This window comes from Syngnathus acus, chromosome 11 (assembly GCF_901709675.1).
Source record: "Syngnathus acus chromosome 11, fSynAcu1.2, whole genome shotgun sequence".
NCBI lineage: Eukaryota > Metazoa > Chordata > Actinopteri > Syngnathiformes > Syngnathidae > Syngnathus > Syngnathus acus.
This window is the reverse complement of record NC_051096.1, coordinates 5046024-5060874: the sequence shown is the minus strand read 5'-3', so window position 1 is coordinate 5060874 and position 14851 is coordinate 5046024. Positions and strand designations below refer to the sequence as shown.

The 14851-nt window shown below is 45.4% G+C and overlaps 2 protein-coding genes and 1 long non-coding RNA gene across 9 annotated transcripts in view; 2 read left to right on the top strand and 1 right to left on the bottom strand.

Moving 5' to 3' along the window:
* Window positions 1–1220: 1220 nt before the first annotated feature.
* LOC119130630 lies at window positions 1221–2091 on the top strand. 2 transcript variants are annotated; one of them, XR_005099479.1, is made up of 3 exons: window positions 1221–1360; window positions 1658–1719; window positions 1954–2091. It is a non-coding gene; the product is annotated as an uncharacterized LOC119130630 (long non-coding RNA). The 2 variants fall into 2 exon arrangements; XR_005099478.1 differs by lacking the exon at window positions 1221–1360 and having other exon boundaries at window positions 1409–1719; window positions 1954–1998.
* Window positions 2092–5679: 3588 nt separating this feature from the next.
* Window positions 5680–10760, top strand: kcng2 (potassium voltage-gated channel, subfamily G, member 2). Its single transcript, XM_037264476.1, has 2 exons — window positions 5680–6469; window positions 9327–10760. The coding sequence occupies exons 1-2, from the start codon at window positions 5702–5704 to the stop codon at window positions 10137–10139; spliced, it is 1581 nt and encodes a 526-aa protein (XP_037120371.1). The 5' UTR covers window positions 5680–5701; the 3' UTR covers window positions 10140–10760.
* The window catches only part of LOC119130625 (solute carrier family 66 member 2), a 40041-nt gene continuing 35026 nt past the window's right edge, over window positions 9837–14851 (bottom strand). For 4 of the 6 annotated variants that reach the window (XM_037264487.1, XM_037264489.1, XM_037264488.1 and 1 more), the window contains one exon: window positions 11846–13195. In XM_037264487.1, the coding sequence (XP_037120382.1) occupies window positions 12985–13195 (211 nt within the window). In that variant the 3' untranslated portion in view covers window positions 11846–12984. Of the gene's footprint in view, window positions 9960–11845; window positions 13196–14851 lie in introns of those variants that run through there. The other 2 variants (XM_037264490.1, XM_037264486.1) reach the window with 2 other exon arrangements.

Here is a 14851-nt window from a genome sequence, read left to right as displayed (position 1 = left end):
ATTGAGCACAATGGATGTCATTTCTTCAAGTGCCTTCTTTCAAAAGTCATTTGGCCATTATGAGTCATTATCTCTGAAATCGCAAGCAGGGTTATTTTAATGCCTGATGTCTGCTTGTGCTGCTATGTCTTGCGTCACCATTTATCAAGTGCATTGAAGGACACCATCCAATCAAACGTCCATTGATTTGATGCTGTTACCTAGACAATCAGACTGAACTTGAGTAACTCTGCAAGGATGAATGCTCTACAAAGTATTAAGTATCTCCTAGTGCTCCCACTGTTGATTCTTTTTCTGGAACGAGTCCACCACAACAACTTTGATTAGTGACCACCAGGGCACGCTGGAGCACATTGAATGCACTTGGACCGCAACAAAATTTGCAAGAACAATGTCAACGATTCGAGTTAGTTGACGTGCAGGCATTTTGAACAGCATTCTTGCATATTTAATACTTTGAGTGCAATATTTTTTTAATGTGATGCCACGGTGTGGTGATGTTTTTTTGCTGTTTGTAGTGTCATTCCGCTTTTCTGCAAGTTGTCAAACACGCCCTTGGTTCCATTTGAATTGAGCTTTCTCGGCTACCGTACGTACACTCTGCAGCTCTACCGGTGACTACGCGCTGTGTTTTGAGTGAGCATTGCAAACATTTTCAAGCTCTCTATTTGCTGTTTGCATGTAAATACGCAGAAGCATCATTGCAACAGGAGCTCCTTGAGTTTGTTTGTTGCTTGCTAGCTATCGCAGAACAATATCAACAAAAAGTGGCTTGCCAGAGAACACGCCCACAAATGGCACTCGGCTGTCGATCAAACGTTAATCAAGGTAAGCGTTTGACTTCAACGTGGTGTTTTTTTCTGTTTTCGCTGTTTCTATGTGTTTTGATACTCAAAGTGCAAAAGTTGAGGCTCCACATCGGCTGCTGGTCGTCTACATGCACATTTAGACGCCAACATATTTTCGAAAGTTACTTATTCATTGCATGGATGGTGTGGATTTGCCAAGACTGCCTGCAATGAAAAGGAACAGACACGATTCATTTTTAGTTTACTTTTTTATTTTCAACTGTAGACTTGAATCTCCCACAGATTCTCAAGTGGAATCTCAGACGATAAACAGCAGACCGAGCTCCTGAAATGTTGCAAAGACTCTCCAAGATGGACACCTGCACACAACACAAACGAGGGAACAGTCAAGCTGCAATTTAGTCACTTTATTTGCACTTGAACACTAAAAATGGAGGCAGCCTTGAGGACCTTCTGCAGTTTTAGAGAATTAATCACTTTGGACAGCAGGTGGATGGTCTTGGTGGCACTCCTACTGGAAACAGCGCTGCATGAAGAGAAAGAAAAAGCAGGTTAGTGCTCTTAACGTAACAATCTTGGAAAGTTACATCACCTGTCAGCATGTTGGACAGGAAGTTTGTCACAACGCCTCGTTTCCCTGCACCAGCACCACCTGGAACAAGAAATGGGTCAAGCACTTAAATTCATCCAGTTTGTCATTGCAACAGGTTCAAACTTTATTTTACCAGTCGATTTACGCTGGAGGAAGCAGGTTCTTTGGCACCACCTGGTGGAGAAAACCAGAAGAAAATGCACATGTTGGAATAACTTTCACAAACATTTGTAGGTGCATGTGTGTTTTTCACCAGTGAAGAGCGCTGAGCAGCAATGGCCTTCTCTCCAACCGCAGCTTGCTGGCCTGAAAGACACGGTAACATTGTACTTTTAAACTTTCAGCCTTACGAGTTGGTTTGGATTAGCAATGTGGCATTTGGTTGACATTCTTAGCAAGAGTAGACCTGTAAACATCTCATGAAGCCATGCCTCAAAGGACAGCAATTCGGCCATTTTGGAACCTGCAGAGACAAAGATGAGTTTAATAGATATATTCTAAAATAAAATAAAAAGTTTGCCTTTTTTTGCAGTGAATCTGGTCCTTTTGCAGATGCAGGCCTGTGGACAGAAATGAGACAATTAGATGCAGTCTATTAAAAAAAAAAAAAAAAAAGTTCACTTAAATCGCACAGAAAGTCAAGCCATTTGAGGCCAATTCTGAAGCGTCGCACCTGCAGACAGACATTAGGCAATTAACACGCATGCATAAAAAATATTTTATTTATTCTGTAATGAAGCTAAGCAATGGTTTTGTCTACTTACCTTCGGCTGAACGGCGCTGTCGTTCAGACGCTGCAAAATGTTTGATGGTTTTCTTTTCACACGCTGCTTGCTTTAATAATATCTACTTACCCCCGGTCAAATACTTACATTTTGTTCGACACGTGCACCAAGTAAATGTTTGATGCAATTTAAGGTCGTAGAAGAAGATAGCTGCCAACACTCGTGCAAACTTTTTAGCTTGCACGTTAGCACTCGTAAGCACGCCCAAAGTAAAAGTTTTCGGAATTTTTTACTCATATTTATCGGGTATGTGTCCGGACTCAGGAATTAGACATAGATTGCCTAAATACATACATCTTAACTAGCCAAGTGGTTAAAGGCTTGGACCTGGGTCCAGCAGACTCGGATTCGATGCTTACGCCCGGATCTTCTTAATAAGTAAATGTTACCCCGAGCGGGTCTCGAACCAAAATCTCCCGTACGCTGGCGCAAGTCTTATACCATTCGGCCATCTGGACGTAGAAATTTCGAATTTCTGTTAAGTATACATTATGCATACGTCCAGACTAACCAAAAGGAATGATTGAGGGAGGTGGTTGGCATTCATTGTGATTTGGTCAACTTCCACGGCTCACGTTCCCTGTGGACTTTATGACTACACCCCAAACTCCAACCCTGTCTTCCCTTTGCAACCCCCTTTTTTTTATTTTTATTTTTTTATACATCAAGACATCGGTTCCTGTTCGTAAAAGATATGCTGTTGCGAATGAAAGCACTAGATGACTTAAATAGAATTGAGGTAGGATTCGAACCAGCGAATCCCAAATTCTAGCCTGCAGTACTAACCATTTATACCACGATGGGTTTGACGTTGAATGCCTTATGTAATTGAACGTGACATTGTATGATAAAAACGCAAAAAAAATGTGGCTCAAGATTTTTTTTTAATGGTGAATCCCGACATGTACAGTGGAGCTCTTTTAAATGACAGTATGCCTGCCACTTAATTGGAGTGAAGAGAGAGGAAGTGGATGACAAACAACCCCAATGACGCTGAACACACACATGCGCGCACACAGCGCAGGGAGAAGCATCACCCTCTTGGAAACTGCTTTTCCCTTTTTCCCTTCCTTTGTGTCCACGCTCAGATGAGCTTCGTGAAGGAGCGTGACAGAAAAAAGCGGAACTCTGTGAATGCATGTGTGAGTGCAGTTTTTCCTCGTGTGCTTCGTGCGCGTAAAATGCGCATCTGGGTGGACTCGCCGGCGCTCGCCTTGCTTTCCTCCCCCCTGTTTTCCCGTGGCGTGTGCGTGGGAAACTTGGCGGCATGCGACGCCTCGACGCCTGCGCGTGGAACACGTTGAAGCAGATGGACGCGGAGTCGGCCAGCTGGGTGAGTCGCGTTTTTCCCTTAATGCATTGACAATTGTTTTTACGCGTGAATCGCTGAGAAAATGAAGGGAGTCAAAATGATTTTAGGAGTGTGATGTGTCAATTGAGAGCTGAGTACATGCAGACAAGGGTTAATGGTGCACACCGATGCTACTTTCTGCTCTGCTCCTAAGGGGAGACTTGGATGCGCTCAATTCAGGACACATTTCTTCATAAATGAAGACAAATGCACACTTTTAACTGAGCACAGACATGACGGCATAGTGGGTGTGTGCGTGCGTGCGTGCGTGTGGTGATGCATGCTGAGGACACCGAGAGTTTGTCACATTTGTCACCCTTATAAGTGTTAGCCTCATTTTAATGAGTGAATTATTTAATAATATTGCCCTCCAATCATCTGACCCATAAACTATTCATAGAAGTTACTACCATTGCAATTAATATAAAAAAATGAACTTTGAAAAAATAAAAGTATGGCCAGTGATTTTATTATTAAATAATGTTTGCAAGATTTTTAAAAATACAAAGAAAATAAAAAAAATGAAATGCATGGTCATTGTTGCTACAGTAATGATATGTTTATTATCGTGCTTGTGCAATATCCTTCGACATAACAAACGCAATTGGACACTGACCTTTCTAAAGTTGGCCGAAGCCTCTCAGTGGGGGCAGATGGTCAAAGGCTCTCATGTGACAAGTCCTCTCTCAGACGATTGCAGCAGCACTCAACGGTTATTTTGCATCAATCTCTCTCGGCCTCATTTGCCTGCCGCCATTCGTCTGGCGCTCTGAGCGGAGAGGACCCTGTGAGGAGGATGGAGGGAGACCAATCAGGCTGCTTAGGAAGCTTGTCAGTAGGGGGTGAGGAGAGGAAGTGGGTGAGGGCGTGCTAATCAGTACTGTACTGCACAAAAGGGAATAAAACCCTCACATTCTTTGGCAACAAAAGCGAGTCAACACCTAAGTGAAAATGTCCCGACATTACCGACGCACTAGAAAACGAATGAATCAGAATAAATTTGAAAACGTACCTAATGAGAGCGCTAATGTTCTGCACGACAAATACTTCATTGTGAGCTATTCGAAGCCTTTTCATAATAAACAGGATCAATAATTAATGAGTGCTTTTTGTGTCTACGCATTATATAAGCTTTGACAAAGCATGTTGCGATTTTTTTTACTAGCTTCCATATACTTAAATGATCAGCGCACATTAAAGTTAAATACAACTGAACTGTGCCTAATAAATATACCGGTCTGGATTTCTTTATGAAGTTGAAGCGACTTTTGAGTTTTGCACAATGTGAAGATTGAAACGCGCCATTTCTAGACTTAAACAAAGCAAACTCGAAGTGTTTTAACTATTTTACACCGGCAGGACTGTGAGCTCCAGATGCTCGCCTTAAATAAAAAACGACGTGTCTCAGCTTGTTAGCGTGAACTTGCATCCGTGTGGAGCTGGAGATAAGTCTAGGGAGGGGGAAAAAAAATCCAACAACTTCCGACATGATAAAAGAACATGATCGAGTGTCTTAACTGCAATCTGTTGTTTTCCCATGGAGAGCGCCGGAGTAGCTGCTTCTTTTCCTTTCTTGCTCCCTTTCGCCTTCCTTTCAAGCCATTAGTTCTTTCATGTGGAGACTTTGGTGTGCCACACAAGAGTAGACTCGCATAATGCGAGCTCTTGCGATGGCGCGTATTAGAGCGCCGTTGCACTTGAGAGGCGTGTAATATGGCTAATGCATGTTTTCTATTTTCTTCCTTTTGACGCTGAGTGTGCAGTTCTTAAGCACGTTGCAGGAATAATGTACTTGTTTGATGTTGTTCCTCAGCCTATTGATTTAGAAATAAGACAGCATTTTTTTTTTTTTAGCTTGGTAATAGGGGTGTAAATTCAAAGTAAATTGAAGGTAATTTTGTCCACAAGAGGGCGTAGTGGTAAGCACTTTAATGACATAGTGAAATGTCACTCAGCTGTATATTTTCAATACTGGCCTGGACTTAAAGTACTGAAAGTACTTTCCACTCCTGGTACCATAACAGCATCAGAGGGCTTTTCTACTCACAGTTTCTTGACGCAGGCGCCGTTGTGTTTGTGCGTGGGCGACAGAGCGGCGGCGTGTTGCTGAATGGCTGACGAGCCGCGACCCTATTGCCCTCCGTCGTGAAGCAACGCAGCCGCCATGTACCAGGAGGTGGCTTTCCTGGCCGGCAGCGCCGATCGCCAGTTCACCACTTTCCACTTCAAGCGGGTGCAGAACCCGCAGGAGGTGTCCGCCAAGAAGGGTGTCTTCTACAAGCGGGCCCAACGCCTGGCCAAGCCGCAAGCCCGCCAGACGGACGCCGATGACGCGGTGGCCATCATCAACGTGGGCGGCATCAAGTATCGCATCCCCTGGTCCACCTTGGATGAGTTTCCCTTGACCAGGCTGGGGAAGCTTCGGGGTTGCAGCAACGAAGCCGAGATCATGGACGTGTGCGACGACTACGACGGAAGCCGCAACGAGTTCTTCTTCGACCGCAGCCCGTCGGCCTTCCGCACCATCGTCACCTTCCTGGCGGCGGGCAAGCTGCGGCTGCTCAGGGAGATGTGCGCCCTGTCCTTCCAGGAGGAACTGCTCTACTGGGGCGTGGAGGAGAACAAACTGGACTGGTGCTGCCTGAGGAAGCTGCGGCTTCGCCAGGAGGAGTACAAGGAGATGCGGAGGCTTGAGGAAGAGGAGAACGAGCCGGTGGCGCCGCCGCCCAGCGAGGAGAGCTGCCAGTCGGCCGTCGACCCGGACGACGCGCCTGAGGGCGGCTGCATGCGCAGGCTGAGGGACATGGTGGAGAACCCCCACTCGGGAATCCCGGGCAAGATCTTCGCCTGCCTGTCCGTCTTGTTTGTCGCCATCACCGCCGTCACGCTCTGCGTCAGCACCATGCCGGACCTCAGGGAGGAGGAGGAAAGGGTGAGTTCCACTAGACGACATTAATTTGAAACCTTTTATTATTTAGTATCTGTGGCTGGTATCGGCAGTCTTCACGAGCACTCGATACCTTCAAATAAGTATTCCCTATTTCATAAGAGAGGAACAAGTGGGCAGGACAGCGCTTTAGGGATGCATGGCGCTTCAATACAATTGAGATTATGTTGATGCGGCGGCCCACATCGAGTAAATCACCGTGACAGAGACACAAGCTCAGGGACGCATGGTGGCTCCGTACAGAATGGGCCTCAGAAGCAAAGGCGACACCATAACGAGCTAACGACCACGCGGGTCACGGAAAATGAAGAGCGTTTCCTCCATTTGGGATTTCCTCGCCTCTGCTTCCCAGTCGTTTTTAAAAATATATAATGTTATATAACATCAAGCTTATGCAAATTGGAAGTGTGAAATCCTAATTTATACACATCCTCTGACCAATTGTGGAGGTTTTTGTGTTTTTACGCGATAAAACATATTGAGTCGGGATTTGTGAGTTTATTTCAGATTTTGCTTTTTTTTAATCATCTGCTATTTGCTCAACACACTCGCCTATTATTGCTTCACGACCTAACATCGGCGTAATCCCAACTCAAACAAGCCGCGTGTTGCCCCTTTCGAGACCCCGGGAGACTCAATGTCATTTCACTAATTCTCCCTTGTGAATGATGCATAAGCCGAGCGTGATTAAAGAGCGGCCGCCGCCGCCTCACCGATCTGTCAAACACTTCATCAAGGGAGGATGAAGGCTCTCTTTCTCTACGATAACATGAAGCAAAGTCTTTATCTGTCTTGGGACACACATGTTCATCTTTAAAAGCGTGCTGAGGTTTTGCAGAGTTAACTTCTTTGACCACTTAAGAGCTGGCACAGCTTCACACATCACTTCTGAGATCTTCACGAAGCACATGGCGAGAAAGAAAGCGATAGCCGGATGCAAACAAAGCCACCGTTGTCTGACGCCTCGGCGAGAACCTGCGATTGTATTTTTACCCTGCATTTTCTTTACTTGCATTTAATTACGTGTGATTTTTTTACCACCTTGTTCGGGTTCATGCTAGCGTGAATCCAAACAGATCAAGACGTTTACTGTAAACCGGCCCTTTAAGTGATGGAGAGCGTGTTTATTGCCGTTCCCGCAGTTGTCACAGCAGTCTAAGAGCAGCATAAGTGAACGCACACTTTTGAAAAAGCCACGGCTAATATTGCCCGTGTTGACGGCCTAGCATTTTTTTTTGCTGCAATAGAACTCTGGCGTGGTGAAGTGCTTGAGCTAATTACGGCGTCTGCTTCCACGGAAGGGCGGGCACTCTCACCGCCGTCATTACGGAGCATCCATTAGGCGTTCTTGGCAGTCTTTACATTAGCGCCACGCTAATGAAAGCATCACGTGGAAAACCTTTTGTATTTGTGTTGTCTGTGATAATAAGTCATGCGGAATCATTTTTTGCTTTGTTGCAAGTTAGGCACAAATTGGGCCGGAATGGAAATGTGACATATCGGCTGGTAATGCAAGGCAGGAAATGGTCACATGACCTGACCTAATGCTCACGCACTCAGCCTGTCTGACTCTTCTAAAGGCCAGTCCATTTAGCAAAGATTTCTTTTCTTCTTCTATTGCCAACATGTCATATTTTATCGTTTCTCTTTCCAACCCTCCCAAATTTTCATGTCAGGGTTTTTGCCCTCCGTGCTGAAGAGGCGACACATTTGAGTGACATTCATCCTCGGAAAGAAAAGTGCCATCCATCACAAGTGGACCTGATTTGTGCTTGTTCTCTCTCTCGCGCACTTGGAGCTGGCATAAATAAGATTTTGTCTTTCTAGTACTTTGTAAAAAAAAATATATATATACATCCTGTTTAAATGAGCATTTGAGACTTGCAGACTGTTGTTGCTTTGATTCCATTAGTGCCACTCATGCCTTCAAATTCTAATCCCATTTGGGACTAAACAGCACCTAGGGACTCATTTAAGCTAATTGACATCTGGCAAGAACATTTTCTTGTTTTATCCCCCCCCCCCCTCCACGTTGACCAACACTTCCTCTAAATCTTGACACCTCAAAAGACACACACATCAACACTATTCACACACACACATTCATTTTGGAGCCTGCTGATGCAAAGCAAACACGGCCGGCAAATAGATGGAAGAAATTGTGGAGGTGAGGAGTCAACAGTTTCCACGCTTGTCTTGAGCTGTCATGAGCAACAACTGTTTTTTTTATTTATTTTTTTACTTTTTCTAGTTGTGACTACGGCTTGGCGTATATCGCATAAAACAAAGTGAATGCTTAATAAGATTTAAAGGTGAATGCGTCAAGATAAAAAGCAAGCAGTTCTCGCTTCGGGGCCCGACTGGCTTAATAACCAAACGATTTCTTGTAATTATGCGCCGGAATATTCATGAGCACGGCGAACGACTGATGACAAAGAGATTAGTTTTTTTTTTTTCTTCAGCACACCTTTGATGGTGCGGGTCGGTGCTTTTTCTGTTTTGTTTGTACGCTTAATGGATGTTCATCACCTTCTTTGTTCATTAGCAACAACAAAGTCACAAGGCGAGACTCTCGAGACGCTTTGACTTAATGACTGCGATGTCACCTCCGTATTCATCTTGACACTTCGGAAGCACCGAAAGAGCCAAACAAAAGAGAATTACAAACGTATTTAAAACAGGCAGATACATTTGCCTTAGACAACGTCGGCCATCTTAACGCTATCAAAGCATGCAAATCAAATCAATGCGGTGTTGATATTTGACTACAAATGATGCAGCAGCACATGTAGACAAACAATGATGTCACTTACCTTCATGTCGTTATGGGTTGACCCTGCAGGGGGAGTGCTCCCAGAGGTGCTTCAACATCTTCGTCCTGGAGACGGTGTGCGTGGCGTGGTTCTCCCTGGAGTTCGTGCTGCGCTTCATCCAGACCCAGAGCAAGTGCATGTTCCTGCGCACGCCGCTCAACGTCATCGACGTGGTGGCGCTGTTGCCCTACTACACCACGCTCATCGTCGACTCGCTGTCGGTGGGCGGCAAGCCGGCGGGCTCTGGGAACAACTACCTGGAGAAGGTGGGCCTGGTCCTGCGTGTCCTGCGGGCGCTGCGGATCTTCTACGTCATGAGGCTGGCCCGTCATTCGCTGGGCCTGCAGACGTTGGGCCTGACGGTGAGGAGGTGCGCGCGGGAGTTCGGCTTGCTGCTGCTCTTCCTGTGCGTGGCCATAGCGCTCTTCTCCCCGCTGGTGTTCCTCGCCGAAAGCGAGTTCGGCGCCAAGCAGGAGTTCACCAGCATCCCTGGAAGCTACTGGTGGGCGGTCATCTCTATGACCACGGTGGGCTACGGAGACATGGTGCCCAGGAGCATCCCCGGCCAGGTGGTGGCGCTCAGTAGCATCCTGAGCGGCATCCTGCTCATGGCTTTCCCCGTCACGTCCATCTTTCACACCTTCTCCAGGTCCTACGTGGAACTGAAGGAGGAGCAGAACCGAGCGCTGAGGCAGAAGCCGGACTCGCAAGACAGCACCAAGTCGCAGAACAGCGAGGACTCCCAAGAGACGGACAGCTACCGCGGCCCCAGCGAGGCCGCCATCTCAGCCGTACAAAGAAGGAAGTCCATGGCTCTGCAAAGGGAGCAGGCCTGCACTTAACTGGTCCTTCCAGGGAAACATCTGCTCTTCAAGGACTTGAGTTGGAGTTTCTGCTTGGACCAAACTTTGGAATCATGGCTGATAAATTAATAACTATCCAGGAGAAGAAAGGAGGAGACATTTTAAGATGGACACAGACAACAAGCGAGACGAAATTGAGCATTTGGTTCTTTTTTTTTTTTTTTAACCAATCTTACGATCAAAATAGTTTGGTACAATCGAAAAAATACTTACTGTAGTTCAAGCAACATTGGGCGGAGTATATCAGTATTAACTTGACACGGAAGGATAGCCAATTACAAGCTAAGCTAACTAGCTTTCATCATTTGTGTGTGTGGTGTCACCACAGTTGCCATGTAATTTTTCTTGTTGTGTTGTCTCACAAAAAAAAAAAAAAAAGCCTACCCGGCTTAAGTCACTCGTGGCTACTGAGCCTTCATCCTAATACTAAATATTTCACCGTCTTGTTTGTAAAGCAGAATGATTGAGAGAGAGAAAAGGAATTATTGATGCTACTGATTCATTCCCATTTAATGTCACATTGAGTATGCGCTAAGCGTGCCAAGCTAATTATCAGCCACAAGGCAGCAGTAAAAAAAAAAAGGTCTTGTTTATTGTTAAGATGGCAAAAAAAAAAATCAAATGGTGAAACATTTCAGGGAATTCAAGAATGATTTTGTTTTTTGTGTGCGTATCAGTCGCTGACAACCCCTTTAGTCATATTTACAGCTAGGCCGTTGCACAAAGGACAAAAGAGAAAGTACAAAAGCCTTTTGATACAAGCCCCTCGGGCGGGCAGCAGAAACAAAAACAGCTGACTCGCTTTGAGCCGAGTCAGGTGTTGAAATAATGCTTTCCCTCAAACGGTGAGGGCAGTTTGTGATTTTGTGTGACTGGAGTGCCTTGTCAGGAGAAAAAACTGCAAAATGGTTCCTGTGCTTTTTTTTTTTTTTTTTCAAAATCTCACGCAGGCATGTTTAAGGCAACGCATGCATACTATTGCACATAAACACTTTTGATTTATTTTTTAAAAAGGATGGTTGGAACTTGGAATGAAACGACCTGGAATGTATTTTGTTTTTAAAAGAGCCTCCCTTAAAGAACAAAATAAAGATTTGAATGAATTCCGGCACAGGAAGTTGTCGGGTTAACAATTCATTACACAGCTGCTGTGCTTAAGAATATTTGGAATTGTTTTGTCCTGTGTTTCTTTTTCCAGCACGTTAATAATAAATGTTTCGGCGTGTGATGTGGGCAACTTTGATAAACAGTGACAGCGTCTCCTTTGAGGTGAAGGTTTCCAGATACACGGAATAAATTCGCCTCATGGACACGCACACTTCACATGGGTGCCCTTCAACAAACGTATACGCAGAAATAAAAATGATTTAACCAAGGAGGAACTTCTTGATACATTCAAGAACATCTTTTTTTTCTGCCACCCCCATAGAGAGTATTCTGTAAAGTTCCCGCTGTTAAAATTGATCTTGGTGGAGAACATGTTTGAAGCAATGGTTTTAAAAGAGGAAAACTTTTTGGGCGCTGTTTTCAACTGACAACGCGCGAGCGACTTTCAAAATTGACAGTTCATGCACAATTCACTTATGTAAGCCTTTCCGTCGCCTGTTCCGGTTCTTTTAAATATGTCACACCTCCTAATACGGAAAGAGTTCAGGTTGGGAGTTAGGTGGAAAATTACAATTGCTTTTAAAACTGCTTTTAATATTTGCTAGAAATTGAACACAAAGCACATTTGTAGTATAACATGTTGAAATTCAATACATAATTGTACAACACAAGCAAACATTTGGCGGCTGTTATGCAAAACAAACACCGGCTGAGCCTATTTGGTCCAATTTTTTTTCTACTCTATTGTTGGTAGATAATATAGAGGTAACAAGATATGCTTGACTAGAAGCATGTAAAGCAAAGAGAAAACGATTAAAAGACAATTTGGATATTGAGTTGAACGAGGTGTGTTTTTGCTGCAAGAAATGAATTTGGAAATAATATCAAAAAGGGGGAATTGCCTATGTGGGTGGATCACGCCCAGCTCCACAGAACAGGAAATGAATTTCCGTGTAAGAAGATGAATATGGAACATAGCTCCATGAAATGAGATGGACAAGGAAGGGGAGTTATTAAATTGGCAGGGGGGGGCAGGAAATCAATCAAATGCTCTGGTAGCATGACGGCTGAGAAGATATACAGATACGTCTTTGATGCTTGCAATGAGCATAATTCAAAAGTCCCTTCGCTTCGTTAATTCCTGCCTCTTCTGACACGTAAATACTTCAAGAGGTCCTTCTGGGTACAAGTCCAAAAGCGGGTTGAAGCGAGGATAACTCCTCATCTGAGAAATCGCCCCGAGGTCATTGTCCTATTTGGTCCAGTTTAATAGTCTCGGGTCCTTTGAGTGTGCCGAGGGGGAGCGTGAGAGCGGCGAGGGTTAGAATTGACCAGCATGCAACAGCGGGAGGGGGGAGGAGGGGGTGAGGATATATTCAGTAATGCTGTTTTAAGGCAGAGGAGGAGGGAGGGGGGGTGCAACAGTCAATCCACATGCCTGAACCTTAAAAATTGGTTCAGTTCAGTCAACAGTGTGCAAAGACACGGAATGGATTAGTTCCAGGTTAGGGGGTGAAGGTTCATGTCAGGGTTTGGGGGGGGGTGGACAATCCTTCCGTCTTCCGGCGTAGTATCAAAATTGTAACAAGTTGGATAAATGGCGCCTATTTCATACTGTGCTGTTTTAAAGATTAGAAATATTCAAAAGCATGTCGCGGTTTAGTTGTAACAAGTTCTCGAGGCATCGGTCAAAGTTCTTCCCGTTGACGCTGGGATCTCAGAGGGCTTTGGCGCTGGAGGTGTGGGAGGCGGCGTGCGAAACGGGCTTTTGGGGGTAGAAGCTATAATAGAAAACCTGGAACAGGATGGCAAAGTCCACCAGGACCTGCAGCATGCCGCAAGTCCAGAACTGCACGGGGGCTTGGGTGACGAGGAAGTAGCCCGTTTTGAAGGTGTCGCCGCTCGTCCACATCAGTACCATCTTGACGCTGTGAGGGAGAAGATGCCGTGAGTGATCGGCCGGCGTCGTTAATTGGAAATCAAATCGACCTGATCAGGCTAATGCCGAGCTTGACTGACTCCCCCGCCCCCAGCCCCTCCCCATTTCAATAACTCACATGGACCAATCACAAACGACGCGAAAGTGGCAATTTCACTTTGCACCCACAGGATCAATCTCCTTCACGGTATTTTTTTTTTTTCTGGACTAACACTAAGTAATGAACTGAAAGTGCAAAGCCTCTAACAATACCCCAGAGCTGCAAACACCTCCCGTCAACACGAAGCCAACGCATTTATGATTCATTCTGATTGAGTGCGAATCTTCTTTGGGATCAATAAAACGTACACCTCGACAACATCTAAGAATCAATCTACAGATGCAAATATTCATCTATCCACGTTCCGTTGGGCTCGGCCTCATTATCCTGCGAGAGGTTCAACCATGTTCTCGGTGCCTGCCAAAAATCCCATCGGCCTCCTCTGGAGAACGAATGACGGCTAATCTGATGTCTCCACATGTCTGCGTCTCCAAATCTTAAGTGCGCATCCGCCTTGTCAAGAGAGCGGATTTGCAGCTCAACCTCCCTTTTGCATTATTCATCTTCTCCATCTTCACCTTTTCATTCGGAAGGCCTCTTGGTGTTAGCCTTGTCGTTTACCTCACGTTGCACTCTCACATCCCTTTTTTTTTTTTTTTTTCACCCTTTCTACTCCACATGAGCTCCCGGGAAGCCTCTTTTTTCTTCTGAGACGCAATCCTCTTCAATCTGGCAACCTCCAGCGTCTCCGTACCTGTTGGCCCTCCCCTGCAGCTCACAGCGAGGAGCTTGTTAGCCACGTTCTTTGTCAACCTCCACCTCCTCCTCCTCCTCCTCCTCGACTGTCGTCTTGGTTATGAGCATGCCTTCCTGCAGGTAACCATGAGAGAGGCGAGAATCCTGTTTGATCGAGTCCTCCCCCGCCCATCAAAACGCGGAGAGGGCTCGGGGGTGCCATGAGAACATCGTCTGGCTACTTGTTTGTCTCCTTCCGGGAGATGTACTCGGATCAGAGTGCACAGTGCTTGAATGATTGAAAGGGGAAAAGAGTTTGGACACACACTAAAAAGCGATAAATTTATCAGAGTCCACTAGTGAAGCCAATTTCTTTTTTTGTGGTCCTCCTGTGTATGACCCTCTGGTGCCATTATCTGGCATAGACTAGGACACAAACCTTATAAGGCTGCACTTGGATTTCTAGATGCCTCCATGTTTCGTGTTTATCTTGTGGTTGTTTTATGGCAGGCCGCTCATGATCAGTATGCGGCTCTGCTTTTTTGCAAGCCGTTTAAAAACAAACTCCTCGTCTCTCCGACATATTTCCGGATGTCCGCGAAAAAACGAAGCCTACCTCGACCTAGTTGGTGAATCAAGTTAAATATACTGAAAGCTGCCCACGCAAGCTCAGTTTAATTATACAAGCTGACAGGTGGAGCAATTCAAACTAGGGGAGAGGGAGCACTAAAAGGAACTTATTATTGACGGCAACATCCTACACACACGCGTGTCTATTCATGCCGAAAAACTGTATTTCGCTAATTCAAGGACGTTCTCGCGGGACGAACCTGTCTCATGATTAAAAAGTAGCTTTCTCTCGCACGTCTC